This window comes from Bubalus kerabau, chromosome 8, assembly GCF_029407905.1.
Source record: "Bubalus kerabau isolate K-KA32 ecotype Philippines breed swamp buffalo chromosome 8, PCC_UOA_SB_1v2, whole genome shotgun sequence".
Classification (NCBI taxonomy): Eukaryota; Metazoa; Chordata; class Mammalia; order Artiodactyla; family Bovidae; genus Bubalus; species Bubalus kerabau.
In genome coordinates this window covers 81,989,027-82,004,008 of record NC_073631.1, presented here as the reverse complement: position 1 = coordinate 82,004,008, position 14,982 = coordinate 81,989,027, and the positions used below count along the sequence as shown (strand labels likewise).

General features: G+C 39.4%; 1 protein-coding gene across 1 annotated transcript in view; it reads right to left on the bottom strand.

Moving 5' to 3' along the window:
- GLI3 (GLI family zinc finger 3) overlaps nucleotides 1-14,763 on the bottom strand; it is a 304,210-nt gene extending 289,447 nt beyond the window's left edge. The window contains exon 1 of the mRNA XM_055590741.1: nucleotides 14,065-14,763. Coding sequence (XP_055446716.1) covers nucleotides 14,065-14,188 — 124 coding nt within the window. The 5' untranslated portion in view covers nucleotides 14,189-14,763. The remainder of the gene's footprint in view (nucleotides 1-14,064) is intronic.
- Nucleotides 14,764-14,982: the final 219 nt, after the last annotated feature.

Sequence of the window (14,982 nt, the reverse complement as noted above, 5' to 3'; positions counted from 1 at the left end):
CTGCATCTGAACAACTTTCCCCTATAAATTCCATTCTCAAAGAATAAGGACAAATATAGGTTACTTGAGAGATGCAGTATTTAGGAGCCTAGTAATCAAAGTTTATTGTACTCTTGGTTTTGTTTCTTTTTTTCCCACTCCAAAAAGTTTAAAGCAACTAAACTAGCATCAAAGAAATTTGCAAAAGCTCTCAGTGAGGCCATGATAAAATATAACTACATTTTCAAACCAGATGCCAAACAGAGAACCAGGCAGAGCCCTCTCTGAGGATGTCTGGGAGGCTGAAAAGAGGAGTGTGATCTGGGAGGGGTTAGTCCCACATGAGAGTCAAATGTCCCTTCCAGCTATGCCCAAGTCCTCCCAGGAAGCCTCTCCGGAAAACGAAGGCAAGAAATCAGTTGGTAAGGAATGAATGATACCAGGTCTAAAGGCAGAACACACCGTCTCAGATTTCACAGGATCCATTGCTTTATGGCAACTACCTATAATTATCAGCAATTCGGTCAAAATGGGGCAAAAATCTCCCTCCATGTGTACCTGAAAATGATCTCCTATAGATGACCCTCCAAAATCCCTGGTGTTGTTTTGACTTACAGTGTGACCGCACATTTTGGCCTGAACAGAAATCTTCGGTGACTTTTAACCCAAGACGGACACAAATGTAATCTATACAGATTAATTTAAAGAGAATACTGGATTTCCCTTATTCAACTTAGAGTACATTAACTCATTCCTTTCAAGCTCCTCTCATCTACCTGACATGTTTCCTGTCATTTTATTCTTCTATTAATAAATTCTTAGGGAGTCTTAGGTGAACTTCACAGAGTTCCTAGAGAGGAGCTCTTTAAATCATATACTAAAGTTCCTTGTTTAAAATCATAAAGCAATGTGGAAGTAGTCTTCTGACTTCCTAATGGGAGGCCTCTATAAAGTAAGCCAGGTCACAGCTGTGGTTATAGCATCACATTTTATATGAGAAAGGTATATATTCTTTTTCATCATCTCTCACCCCTGAGAGGCTCTCTTCTCATAGGCCATCATTCCTTCAAAGAGCAGTTCTGATCATTCAATCAATATTTTCCTTGAAGACAGTTAGAGTTCAACACCTACCTGCAGACCAGAGGCTCTGGAAAATCCTAGATCGTGAGTCTCTAACAAAAGGGTCATAGACTCACACCCACATAGCATTCGCATACTGTAATTTCAGGAGGCTGGCCCATTTTCTGAAGCATAAACCTTAAGGATTCCTGGATTCCCAATGAAACCTCCATGCTGTAAAAGATAGGTCCTTCCTCTTGGATGCTATGTTGGTGTTGCGAAATTAGCCATCACACAGAGTGGTACTTATTCCCGACTGCATGGGGGACTGGGACCCTGATACCACCTTCATGAGAAAGAGCTTCTACAAAACCTGAACTCTCAAGGAGCTACTGTAGAGCCCAGAGAATTTTATTATCTTTTAATAACCTTTAATGAAAAGAAATCTGAAAAATTATATTTATACATACATATATATATACTGATGTATAGATATAATTGAATCACTTTGCTATACACCTGAAACACAACATTGTAAATCAACAATATTTCAATTAGAAAATTTTTAATTCAACTTTTTTTAAGCACATATAATCTGTCAATTGTATCTAAAAAGAAAACCTACTCCCCCAATTAAAACAAGGTACTAAATTATATTAGCACTTATATGTAAGATTTATATTTACACCATTAGTATACTCATAAAGTTTCTATATTGGAACACTGACTTTCTCCACACTCTCCTCCTACTTCTCACCCCATCCACCCCAACAGTGTGAAAATCATTGATCTAACCTAGACTAGAAACAGAATGGTCCCAGTTGATATAACCATTTCTTTAAGTAAGAAACGGTTTTTTTCTTCTCATCAACTCGTTCCCCATCCTGAACTTGGTGAAAAAGTAATAAGCAAAAGGCGCATCTTTTAAACTAAATTCTAAATTATATGGTCTTTTTCTTCAAAAAAAAAAAAAAAGACTTTTAATAAGCAAAAGAAATTATATAATTTTTTCTTAAAAAAAAAAACCCCAAAAAGACTTTTGAAATCTTTTCTTCAAAGGAAAACGATGAGAGATTTGCAAACCACCTTCTTATCCCTCTTTTTCCTTATCATTTGTTGTTGCTGGAAAGAGAATCAAGGTAGAGATGCTTTTCAGATTAGCCAGATGAAGACCAAGCAACAGGTACACACAAGACCTGTGTCAGGCTTCAGTCTAAAAAGCCAAATCAAACCACTCAGGAAACCACCGCATGCTATACCAATACTAGTTAAAGCAAGATTAAACATTAGTAAACATTTAAAAATAAAGGCAAAATTAAAATTTTCCTGCTACAAAACTGCACACTGCCGCTTTCATATCAGCCAACCTTTAAAATCTTCAATTCTCCAATATTCAACCAACATACATGTGTGTGTGTGTATTTATAAACTTTTTTTTTTCAAGTCACTCCATTTTGGGGATCAAACTGATGGATGAAAATATTCTCAATTTGTGTGAAACTGATCAAAGAAAATGCTTTCAATTGATGTGAAAAAGTTTCCCATTAAGAAGGTAGCTATTTTTCTCAACCATGATTCCTTTTAATTGCGGAAAAGAGCCCAAAGGCTTTGTCAAGGGGCACATGTTTTCTATAAATGAAAACATAAATAAATGTGAGCTTATTCCACTAGGCGTACATATGGTTTTTGCTAAGCAAACTCTATTTATAAAACATTGTTAGCCTCCACCGGAACTGCTGTCAACATTTATAGGAAAGGAACTTTTCTACTGCTCTGAATCTTGCCAGGATTTGAAAACAAGCCCAGAAACATTAGTTTTTTTAAGACAGATTTGATTTAAACATAATGTGAAATGGACCACTGTGTATTTTCTAGTTCCTAAATGCTTGGAAGAAATCTTCAGCTGAATATTAGATTCCTGTTTTACCAAAAAATGTTTACATTGCCTGAAGTCCCATTATTTCAACTATGCCATTGTTTGATTCTTTCTAGAAGTTTTTTGGTTATAGGCAAGAGTCTGGGATTATTTTTCTTACTGCCAATAGAACAAAAAAAAATATTCTGTGAAAGGGGAGTCTTCGACATCCACTAAAGCTTAGTATTCATAATTGCCTCCCCATCTTTTCCCAAAGGCTCATCTGCATGATCATGTCTCTTTAGATATTCACCATAGACTATAAACATATTTATCAGTCCTACTCAGAAAGCAGTTCTCAAAATGAACTTTTCTATGAAAGGAATTAGCTATAAGCAAGCATGAGGCAATAGTCCTTGACAACTAACAGCAAACCATCGAAGCTAACAGTCACTTTAATAAGAATTCACCTTCTCCATTTTCCATTCAACTTTTCTTCTTGGGCTGCAGAGCCTTCCAACACAGAATTTCTTCCAATGCTTTTGCAGTCAATCCCTACTCTAGGTGGATCTAAGCCAAGAGTTACAGTATAGTCAAGAGCAGTTCCACAATGAGATCTCTCGGGTTCTCTCTTGTTTCTCTTTCTGAATTTCTTTCAAGTGGCATCTTCCCCAGTTATAAGATTTGTCACCTCTTGACATTAAATGCATTTGTTTTCATTGTTGAATGACAAGAGGAAAATGTTAGACAGTTCAACAAAAATAACTAAAAGGACTTTTAAAAATCCCCAAAATCCTAAGGTAATAAAACATTTAAATACATTTAATGTTGACCTAACACGTAATCACCTCTATATACTTAAACTGCTTTGGAAACAATGGAACTCTTTTCACTCTCAAATACTGTCCTAATTTGAATTCCCAAATACGTACCCCAATTAATATAGATATCTTTATTTCTCTGCAGTATACTTAAAGAGGAAGGTTACTTGTAAAAGGCAGCCATGGTTCCAAAAAACTTTAAAAACAGACATAGAAAGACAGATCCAGAAGAAAAATACAATGTTTTCTTTATCATTCATTTCTGCAATTTTGCGGAAATGAAGAGCTAGCTACCCTAATGATAGACACTAATGAATTGGAATTGATAAGGAAAGGCAGAAACCTCTAGAACTTCTGCTCCTAATCAATCACCAGAGATCAGTGACATCATTAGAGCCTTTGATCACAGTTCCTCTTTCAAGCTCAGATGGGACTGGATTGATCCTTGCTGGCTCTGAGAATGGAGAAACACCTAGGAATACAATTCACCGTGAAACATGAGAGTCATCAGCGTCTCTTCCCCTCCTTGGAGAAGAACAAGAGGGCACATTCCAAGGCAGCCCAGCACCAAACAATAGAGCTGCCTCGTTAAATCCAAACCTAATTCCCATCTTACTAGGATTCCCGGCACGCTTTTAAGAGTGAGACAATGAGCTACTTTCCTAGTCTGGTCTTTCTTGCCCAGTAAACCTACCCAGGGTAAGCACCAAATCCCTTCACCCTATCGGAGGGTTTGGGGGGAGGATCTGGGGATTTCTTGCCCCCTCCACCTCATTTTCCCCCTTACAACACTTAATTCAGAACTGCCCTTTCTACTTCTGAATCTCACTTCACAGGTCTTTACTAAAGATGCTGGTGACTTGGCCCAAAAGATAAGTCTTCGACTATGACGCTGCCTTCTATAATTTCAAAATACTTGGACAGCAATCACTCAGAACGTGTTGATCTGAAATGGTCACTTGGAGAAGGAAAACTTTTCATCAACCTTTACGACTTCAGTGCCATTGTTGTTTGCTTTTTTCCCCCCCTCCTTATTGGTAATCCGAATCTAATTGAGCTTCGGGAGCACTGTGGGGGGAAACGTAGTTTATTATCTCCCTCATCAGGTGATCAATGATTTCATTAATAAGACAGATAACAAAACTGTCATATCATCGACACTGTTATGAAAGATGATCCTAGCTTCCCGCTCCATTTTCCGAGGTCCGGGGTTCTCTGTGGCAGCTCTGAGTCCATTCAATATTTTCCACAGACAGAGAAAAGTGAAAATCCATTTTGAAACCAATTTCAATTAGGATCCAGAAGCTGTTATCACAGGTGTCGCAGAATGGGCCCGTAAGTGGAAATGTCGCCTATCCATTCTGAAATGAAACCTTATCAGGGGCTACAAAGATGGCTGGGGACAGCCTATCTGTAAATTACTTTTCGTCCTGTGTTAACTCAACCTTAGTCCTGTCATATGGAATTCTTTCCATCCACTAGTAATAATCTAATGACTAACTAGACACAGCACCCAAATGGCTTTCAGCCGGACAGGGCTGTCCCCTGAAACATGGGTACAAATGCAAAAAAAAAAAAAAAAAAAAACACCCACACTCAGGCCAGTGGGCCAGCAAAGGGCTACTAGGCAGGCTTTAAATGATAGAACTAAAAGTTTATTATGGGAAATAAAAGAAGCTCCGTCTCCACCCATTGCATTCCTGGTGATTTTTCAATTGCAAACTCCAAGGCTCTGTGATTTCATTAATGCGGCACCCAAGTCGGGAGGCTTTTCTCTCACATCTTTCAGGCTCCTTTTAGCAAATTATCCCATGACGGCGGATTTATTCAGTCAAAGACCTCGGACTTTGAGAGGCAACAAAAGAACCAAGAGACTTTCTGGTCCACCTGCCTGGCGGATGATGAAGCAGGGAAAAGTCTCCCCCAGAGAAACCAATCAAGCCATTGTATGGCACAGTCAGACCTTTTCAACTGTCAAGCCAGAGAGCAGGGGAAGAGATGAAAGAACGCAGGACGAAGCTACCATTTACGGAACCATGTGGGAATGGTCTCCTAAGATTTAATAATTGGGATGGAACTCAACTTTCTACAACTAAAGCGGGGGGGGGAAGAGACCAAGAAGAGGAAAGAGTCAAAGAAAGGGGAAAAAAAGAGTGAAAAAAGAAAAAAAAAAAAACAAAAAACAAAACAGCAGCCTAAGTCAGAGTAGGAATAACTTGTACAGAAAAATTTCTCCTACCTAAGATGAAGTTCTATCTGTAAAAGTAAAGGGGGAAAGAATGATGTTATCAAAAAAAGAAAGAAAGAAAAAGACTTAACAAAGCTTTCGATATTTTTGTTCTGGGTTAAAGCGGCGTTAAGTGTTCTGATTCTACCCCTCTCCTGCAATTCATTCACGGTACCAAAACAACAACAAAAAAAGCCCTCATTAATATGACTGCCTTGGAGTTATAAGTATAAAATGGTATTTTCAACTGGCCTACAAGAAAACAATATGTTGATTGGGACACTCAAAAAAGACCAGCAGAGACAGGAGATGATATGTTTTGGACAGTTTTTAAGAATGTTTTAGTTCTACTACTAATTTAATATGAAATATTTAGACAAAAAGGAAAAAACTAATAGTGAGTGTAACTAACAGAATTTAAAAACTCATGGATTTAAAAAAAAAAATCATAATACCAAGCAACTCACACAGTTCTAATGCTTTTTCTTATCAGTTACTCACAAGGTAACTATTACTACACTGAATTTAAAAGCAAGTATCTGTCCAAATTTGGGGAGGGGGTTGTTTTGCATGTTGATTGTGGTAGTATTTTTAGGACTTAATGGATTTGTCAAAACTCACAGAAGTGTACACCCAAAAAAAAGTGAGTGGTGCTGTATATAAAGTTTTAAAAACAGACTGAAATTGTGGATTTGGCAAGATTTCCCTATAAACACAGTAACGGAAAGCTTTTTGCTTTCACCATCAGCCTCTCCTCCTCCTCTGCATGGGACCCTCAGGGTTCTCAATGTTCAGGATGGCATCTTCTAGCATTCCTGGAACAGAGCCCTCCCCTCAAGTAGGGGCTCAAAGCAGTACCTGGCTGAAAGCCCCAAGATACTTCCACAGAGGGACACTGCCCTCCCACAAGCACCATTTTGACCCTGAGTTTCCACTCTTTGGTTGCTGTTGCTGATTCTGATCAGTTTATTTCTGAAAATGTGAAATACCCACATCACTGGGTCACAAGTAATCAGGGTAACCCAGAAACTTTCCACAAGCAGAACACATAATGCTGTGGCTTCTTTTTACTCCCAAGTCTGGAAAACTGCGGCGAGATCGGATTGAGTCTATTCCTGATTTCTCTGAGCACCCAAGAACTGTCCTTTTGGAGGAGAAGTCCAATAGCCCCACACAAAAGAACAGAGCAGCTCTGCCCTCAGGGAAGCCCATCAGCACAGAATTACTGATTTTACCCCATAATGTGAAGGCATGTTTATGAATGAGGAATAGCCTTACCAATTTGATTCAGTAAATCCAACTTGTACCAATTTTAAGACCGATGACTTGAGGTACTGTTTCCTGAGCCCAGCTCCTATCATCTCCTTGTTTGTTAAGCTCCATCCTGATGACCACCACTTGTAAAGATTTTCTGTAAGCCAATACCCTCTAACTGCCTCAATCAAGTTAAAGCTTACCCAAACACAGATTATCAATAAATGATACTGTGTGGAAAGGCGTGAGATGAAAAGTGTCAGTGAATTAAATCCCTCCAGATTTTGTCCTGAATTATTACTATTAATAGTAAAAGTATTACTATTACTAATAATAGCTGCCATATTTGGGAACTCACTGTGCCAGCCTCCAAGATGTTAAGCACTTAGCCCAAGATCACACAGCAATAAAGTGGCAGGAAGAAACCCTGGCATCCACACCACTGCTGTGCTACGCATGCCCCCTGCCCCACAGAGCTGAGGGAAGTTCCAGCAGATCTGTGTATTGTGCAGGCTGGGGCCCTGTAAACCCAAAACACTGAAGGAAGATGAGGTGGGGTCAGAGAAAAGACAAACCAGGTGCTATGCTCAAAAAGTTTCATGTTTTACAGCGAAGAGGAGAGGGATTGAAAAAAATGGGGCACAGGGAAATTTTAGGAGTGCAGCTAGTCTACAGGATACCATAATGGCAGCTACATGGCATTATACATTTGTCAAAACCCACAGGACACACACAACAGAAGGAATGAGCCTTGGTGGAAACCATGGACTGTAGTTAATCATCATGTATCAATTTAGTTCATCAATTGTAACAAACATTATGACACTTATAAAATGTTAATAATAAGAGAAATTGGGGAGACAGGTATGTAGGAACTCTTTGTACTTGATGATCATTTATTTTTCTGTAAATCTAAAACTTCTCTAAAATATAGTCTATTGATTAAAGCAATAATAAATAAAATACTCTTCTCCAATTCAAGCGTTATTAGGTAGTTCCCCCCAAAGGACACAAGACTATATGGAGAGAGAAAGAGCCAAAGCACAGAGCTGCAATTGAGAAGAAGGTAAACACGCACTGATGTTGGGTATAAAGGCCATTCTATGGTGGAGCAACATGAGTGAAGAGGAGCCCTTCAATTTGGATAAATCACAGGTTAGAAATGGAAAAGCAGAGTTGTACCAAAGCAGACTGGAGAGATAGAATGAGGTCAGATTTTGGAAGATTATCTCACAATATTAGGCAAAGGGTTTTGAACTTTATTTTACAAGTAGCTGGGAATCACTGATGGTTCTAGAGTAGGGGTATAGCATTAAAAGATTAATTGGGCAGAAGCCACTCCACGAATCAGGGCAGAATGATTGGAGAGGTTACTTTAATTGTCTACGCATGAGGTAGTGAGGTTTGAAATAGTATTGTGTGGTAGGGTGGCCTGAAGGGACACATGGGTGAATAATTACAGAGGAAAATCTACCAGGACCTCAAAACTGGTAGGACACGGGAAGCCAGAGGGAGGGAGGGGTCAAAGGTGATGGTGCGGTTTCAAGCCTGGGTGACTGCAGGAAAGGCGATACACTCTGCCAAAATAAGAAGACAGAGGTTGCCAGGTTTAGGAACACATGAGTTCCTGAGAGCTCAAGAGATTGTCAGGGCTCTTATGAGAATCAGATTATTCGTCTTGAGTTAGTTGGTTTAAAAACATGAAAGCTCTTTGAACAAGCATAAAATTTAATGCAGCACAAACTACTCTATAAATGGGTACCACTAACCTGAAAGGAAACAGTTTACCCCTAAAAAGGAATCAAGAAAGCAGATGCACTGTATGTTGTTTCTAATATTAAGACAATATAAAATCAATGTTAGTTTCCAAAGTTAAATCAAAATAAATTTTCTCAAAATTATCTTTCCTATTTTCTAGCTTAAGAAGGCATTCAGAAGGAAGTTACACAGATTTTTGTGGTGTTTTGTTATTTTTTTAATCCATCCTTCCTTAAGATGTTTGGTCACTTTGAGGATTTGTTTAGCATCTTGAACTATTTTTCAGAGTTCAGCAAATTCAAAATTACTTTTGCCAATCATTTTTCCATTAATTTCAAAATCTATGTGTATTTTCAAAAAACATGATCCTTTTTGTTTTAGATTCATAACATTTAATTCATTCCCATGCTTTGTCCTAATAACTCTGGCTAATGTTTGCTAAGCTCTTACTATGTACAGGCACTGCCTCGTTTAATCCTGAAGATCCTGTGAAGTGGGTCTGATTAGTATCCTGCTAAACAGATGAGGAAACCGACATTTTGAGAAGTGAATTTGCCCACATTCACCAAGCTAAGTCCTTGGTGTTGCCAAAACTCAGCTCAAACTTTCAGCCCAAACCCTGGGGTATTCCTATCCAACACCCCACAATGCGAAACCATGTTATCTGAAAGTCCTTTCCGTCCATCTGTCCATCTGTTATGTGCCAGGAAATGGGATGTGGCCAAGAAAAAAGGGATTGAACATCTAAAGGGACAGGCAACCTAAAACTCACAATCTACTGGCTTTTTGGTGTGAACCATCCACCCATTTCTGAGCAGAATTAGGTCTATAAACTCTTACCATAAAAAAGGTCAAAGAGACAAGAGATCCTGGTGGTGAGCAGCTGACAAACTCCAAACTCTCAACAAAATTCAGAGCTATCTTATTCCCAGCAAGGAGACCAACAGATATTCCAATTAATACTCATAAGAGTTACTGGACAGTATGAAAGAAAATCACAAGGCCAGGAAGCAATCAAAAGTTAAATTTTTTTTTAAAAAAAGCATCTCCTACATATTTGCCGACCACAACACTTTCCCCTTAGAAACCTCAAAGAATTTTTTTTTAAGCAGAGGAGAACCAAGCACTTCTTTTTGAAATAATCAAAGGGAACAGGGAACTTCCTCTCCCTTATTAATCTATCAGCTTTGGTTTCACATTGCATCACCATTAAGACAATACTTTCTGCTTTCTATCACTTTAAGGTATGTTCCCAATAACTATCAGATCTGATAAAAGATCCCCAAGACCAGGACCCACATACGTTTATTATTAGTTACTTTCTTTTTTAAAGCAGAGTAGTAGGTTAATGAGAAATATCAGATTACCTCTTTAAAAAAAAAAAATCATAAACCAAAAATGAGACAAAACACCTCACACTGAAAAGCAGCATTTGCAATCATCAAAGGAGATTTAACAGGGCAATGAGAATGTTTAATACACTGGGACATCTAGATTAAAAAAAAAATATCCATTATTTACAAAATACAACATGCAGCTTAGAAACTAATGAATTCATTCCCAAAAAAACCAAAACAGATCATTAAGGCATTTAATTTAAGGCACTAGTATATTAACAGATTGAGATTTTTAAGTAAACAATGACAACTAATATCTGAGTGCATACTTTATATGTGAAAGACACCATCCTGGATGCCAAAAATGATCATTTACATGTCAACTGCACTGAACAAATATTCAGAAAACTAAATGTCCTCTGGTCATTATGCTTAATAGATAACACTAAAGCTTAAAATCAAACTATAGCACATGAAACATACACTGTGGTTCCTGAATAAGTGTAATGAATGCTTCATACATTGATATAGGTTCTTAAATGTTACAAAAATCAATTTGGCTCCACATAAGGTACAAAACAGCTTTTCACTTGTGCTATTTTCAAGTTCAATGTTGAGGCAAATCCTTCCTTAAAGTGTTGCTTCAGGTTTTTGAACGATACATTTTGGTTGTGTGTATGTGTACATTTAAACAAAACATATGACTGTTATTCTAGAAGTAGATACTCAGCTGAGAAAAGTAAGAAAACAAATCTGTAAGGACATGCAGAGGAATGTGCGTGGTTTGGCTGGAAGGCTCCACAATCAGGAACAAACTGCAGCACATAATGGCTGGAAAAGTTAATTAAGTCAGCCCAACACAGCGCCAATAACAAAAAGTTTTTGTTTGTTTTCTTTCACTCTTGAAATTGTGGGTGGGGGAGAGAAAATACACAGGTTATGTCCATAATATATCTTGGTATGGAACTTATTTTTAATTGTTCATTTACAAATCTCTAAATTTCACAGCTTTGTAAGGAAAGGCTAAGAACCCCCTGGAAACAGTAGCAATTGGTACTACATATAGTAGGATCTGAGCAATTTTCATATCCTTTTTGTGAACAGCCTCAGTAAAGGTATCCAACCACTTCTGAAATGTTTCAAAGACAGAACTGACAAACAGATGAATGACCGTGGCAATGACAGTGTGCCAACCTTTAAAAGCCCACCTCCCACTAACTCTAAAACCCAAATCAAACCCAGACCAAAGCCCCCAGACTAGCTGTGAGACCACAACTGATAGCAAAGGGCAACATGCCACCAGGTAGAAGCTGGCAGAACAAAGAAGCTGGGCCATTCCACCCCTGAGCACTAGCCTAGTCCCACACCTCTAGAGGCTCTGAACTAGTTAGATAGTCAGAGGCCTCCTGCAGAGAAATTAATATTCAAAAATCATTACCATTATTAGCTTTGCTTATGTAAAGCCAACACAAGGAAAGAAGTTTATTTTCCTTCATTTTACTTTTTCTTGTCTTTAAACTTATTTGCTGGTTTCCTTGGAACCTTCCAGTAGGATGGATGTTTGCAAACACCACCTCCATTTCCCTTTATTTGATCAGCTCTTTATGCTATCCCAAAATAAAAAGGAGTAAATCCCTTACCAGAAATAGAACATTGGAAAAAATGGTCAGCGCTCACAGGGCTCTAGGAAGGCTATCATTCAGGCAGGAGCCCTGCAAACCTGACTAAAGAGCTTTTGCCCCCAAATAGGATGTTTTACACCCACTTCAAGAACCCAGCCTGATCAGGGTGGAAAACCCATGGAATTCAGATTCAGTCAGTTCTGTGGTTATCTGGGACTCAAGGACTAACTTGTGTAAACTGTGACTACTCCTTCCCTGGCTACTCTTCCCCAGTGGCTTCCTGGCTGCCAGGGGCTGATTAGGTTAGCACTGTTCCCGGGCACCTGAAGGAAGTTAATGGGGACAACTCATGATCAGAGTGGCTCAAGACAAATGCGGCAGCACCAAAAACCTGCCCAGGATGCATTCTGGTGCCAGAGTGGCTGACTTGGCAGCACCTTCACCAAGGATAGGTCGCTGTGGTTACTCTGCTGAAATTCACAGAAAGGACAGTGGCTTATGGAGGCTCCAAGTGGTGCGGCACCAGCTTCTACCCACTTACAAGCCTCCCCTGTTCTCATGCACACTTACACACAGGCTCACCCATTCACACACACTCACACACACCACTAAAAAATTCCTATTAAAATTTCCAAATCACCTACACGGCATAGACTGACTCTATGTCTGAAATAATAGGCATGTCCAATTTTTACAAATTCCAGAGACAAGAAACAATGGCCATGGGATGCTTTTTTAGGGAGAAAATATGCCTTCTATAATTCCACTGGAGGAATAACACAAAAAGTTGGCTCCATTAAAATAAGCTCTAGTCTTGACTTGAAAGATCACAAATCAAGGAAGAAATAGAGACATATTTTCTTATGTATGTAAAGTAAATTCATTATTTTAACTCAGATATAAATGGATCTCCCTATAGATCAAGTCAAAATGGGACTCATTAGTCAGTAGGTTTAACACCAGTCCCTCCCTTCGCCCACCCAAGCCAGCAGTGCACATTGCTGACACTGGGGAAGAGGGACAGGTGAGCAACACATAGGCACAGAGAGCAGGACCAGACAGTGCCACAGATCAGACAGGAAGGTGCGGCTTTTTTACTGGATGTCTGCACTTACAGCCTATGGTTCTGGGCTGTTACCTTGCAAAGCAGATTCTGACCCTCCCATTTCATTGCATGTAAAAAGTTAGAAATCAACCTAGTCAAATCTTTCTTGGAGTAAATAAAACCCAAAACCACAGGGAGGGAGGGAGCAGGTTGGCTCAGCAGATCCAAATTCATTTACCCCAGTAGGCAGTGTCCAGGACTGGGAGAGCGGACCAGCCCATCCTTCCCAAGGACACATGGCAAAGCAGAGTGCAATTCATGAAGACCAAGGGTGGCTATGAAATCTACAGAAAGCTAAGGCGCTGATGGTCTTAAACCAGGGACAAAAAGCAAGGACGGGAAGTAAAGGTTACCATTAACTTATTCAGTCTGTTTTTACCAGAGATGGGGTCTGGAATTTATTTTCAAGGCTCCATGCTTAAATTGAAATGCCTCTCAGCACTATGCTTAAAATATTAAAACATATAGCAAAGAGAAACAGTGGCTCTCTGTTATCTCTGAACGCAAATTAAAGACATTACCCTGCACCTCAGAAACTAGATGAGGCTCAACCTTCAACCACTACTGAAGAGTCAACCATTAACAGCTTTTAAAATCTTTTACAGTGGACTCCTTAGGGTTTGGGGGGTTGGCAGGGGACCTTCTCACTAACTTGGACAAGACAGCGCTTGTGTCTTTTGTAGTAATTAATCACTAATTATCCTGATAAGTGGAGACTTCCGATGTGAAATGCAAAGTATTTTGAAGTCCTGCCAGACTCATCAAGATGATTTCCAAAATGCCAAAACAGGAACTTCCTATAATAAATAACCTATCACATTTACATCTCAAATTAGAAAATTTGGAAGAAAACATGTAGTTTCACTGCCAAAATAGAGATGCCTAAAGCTTGCCCATCCCAACCCCTCCCCCCACCACCTCCATTTATGCTCTTTAGCCTCTCAGAAAACAAACACAGGTCCAGGTGCAAATGCTCAATTCATGAGGAATGCCAAGCACAGAACAGGACTGCAGGCTTGGCTGCAGGTAATCACCGTGGCCGCTCACCATTGGAAGTGGTGCTGGAGGCCACGGCTTTCTCGCTGACATCTGGCCGAGTGGGGCATTTCACTATGGAATTCTCCACTTTCTTTTTCTCAGTGGTCGTCGAGCTCTGGGACTGGGCCTCCATGACGCCTTCTCATTCCTTCAGCTCTGGCAACCAGGAATCCCTGAAAAAAATCCACAACAGCACCATCAACCTCAAATAAGATGGAGGAAAAAAGAAATCCCAAAAGCCACTTCACCTGTCACCTGAGGAGCATCAGCCCATTCAAAATCAGCCTAAGCATCAGCCTACAGCATCAGCCAATGTGCCAACTGGACATCCCTTCCCCACAAGTTTTCTTACAAAAAGGCCTCAAAGTTCTGGTAACAAGCCAGTTGAATTCTGTCTACGTGTGCAAAAGGAAGACAGAGGCACTTGTCCATAATGTGGGACTTTTCCCAAAATCCTACTGGACATTTCCTATTAAACATTAAACTCGGCATTTCCTAAGTATCTCCATTTTCAGCTGTGATTATGGTGAGAAACCCAGTGTCACATTACTCCTTTCAGCCACATCTCCAAATGTCTCCAACATTTATAAGAAGTTGGCCAATTTTATAAGAAGGGGAAGTAAGACAACTTTCTAAGCCAGGGACAGTTTTTAGTTATCAAATAGATGTTTTAAAGAGTGACTGACAAGGCCTTCCCTGCCATCCAGTGGTTAAGTTTTCACCTTTAAATGCAGGGGGTTGTGGGTTTGATCCCTGGTTGAGGAGCTAAAATACTATATGCCTCATGGCCAAAAAGCCAAAAAAAAAAAAAGAGAGAGAGAGAAACACAATGTAACAAATTCAATAAAGATTTTTAAATGGGCCATATTAAAGAAAAAAATCTTTTAGAAGAAAAAAAGAGTGACCAACAGTTTCTCCCATCCAACT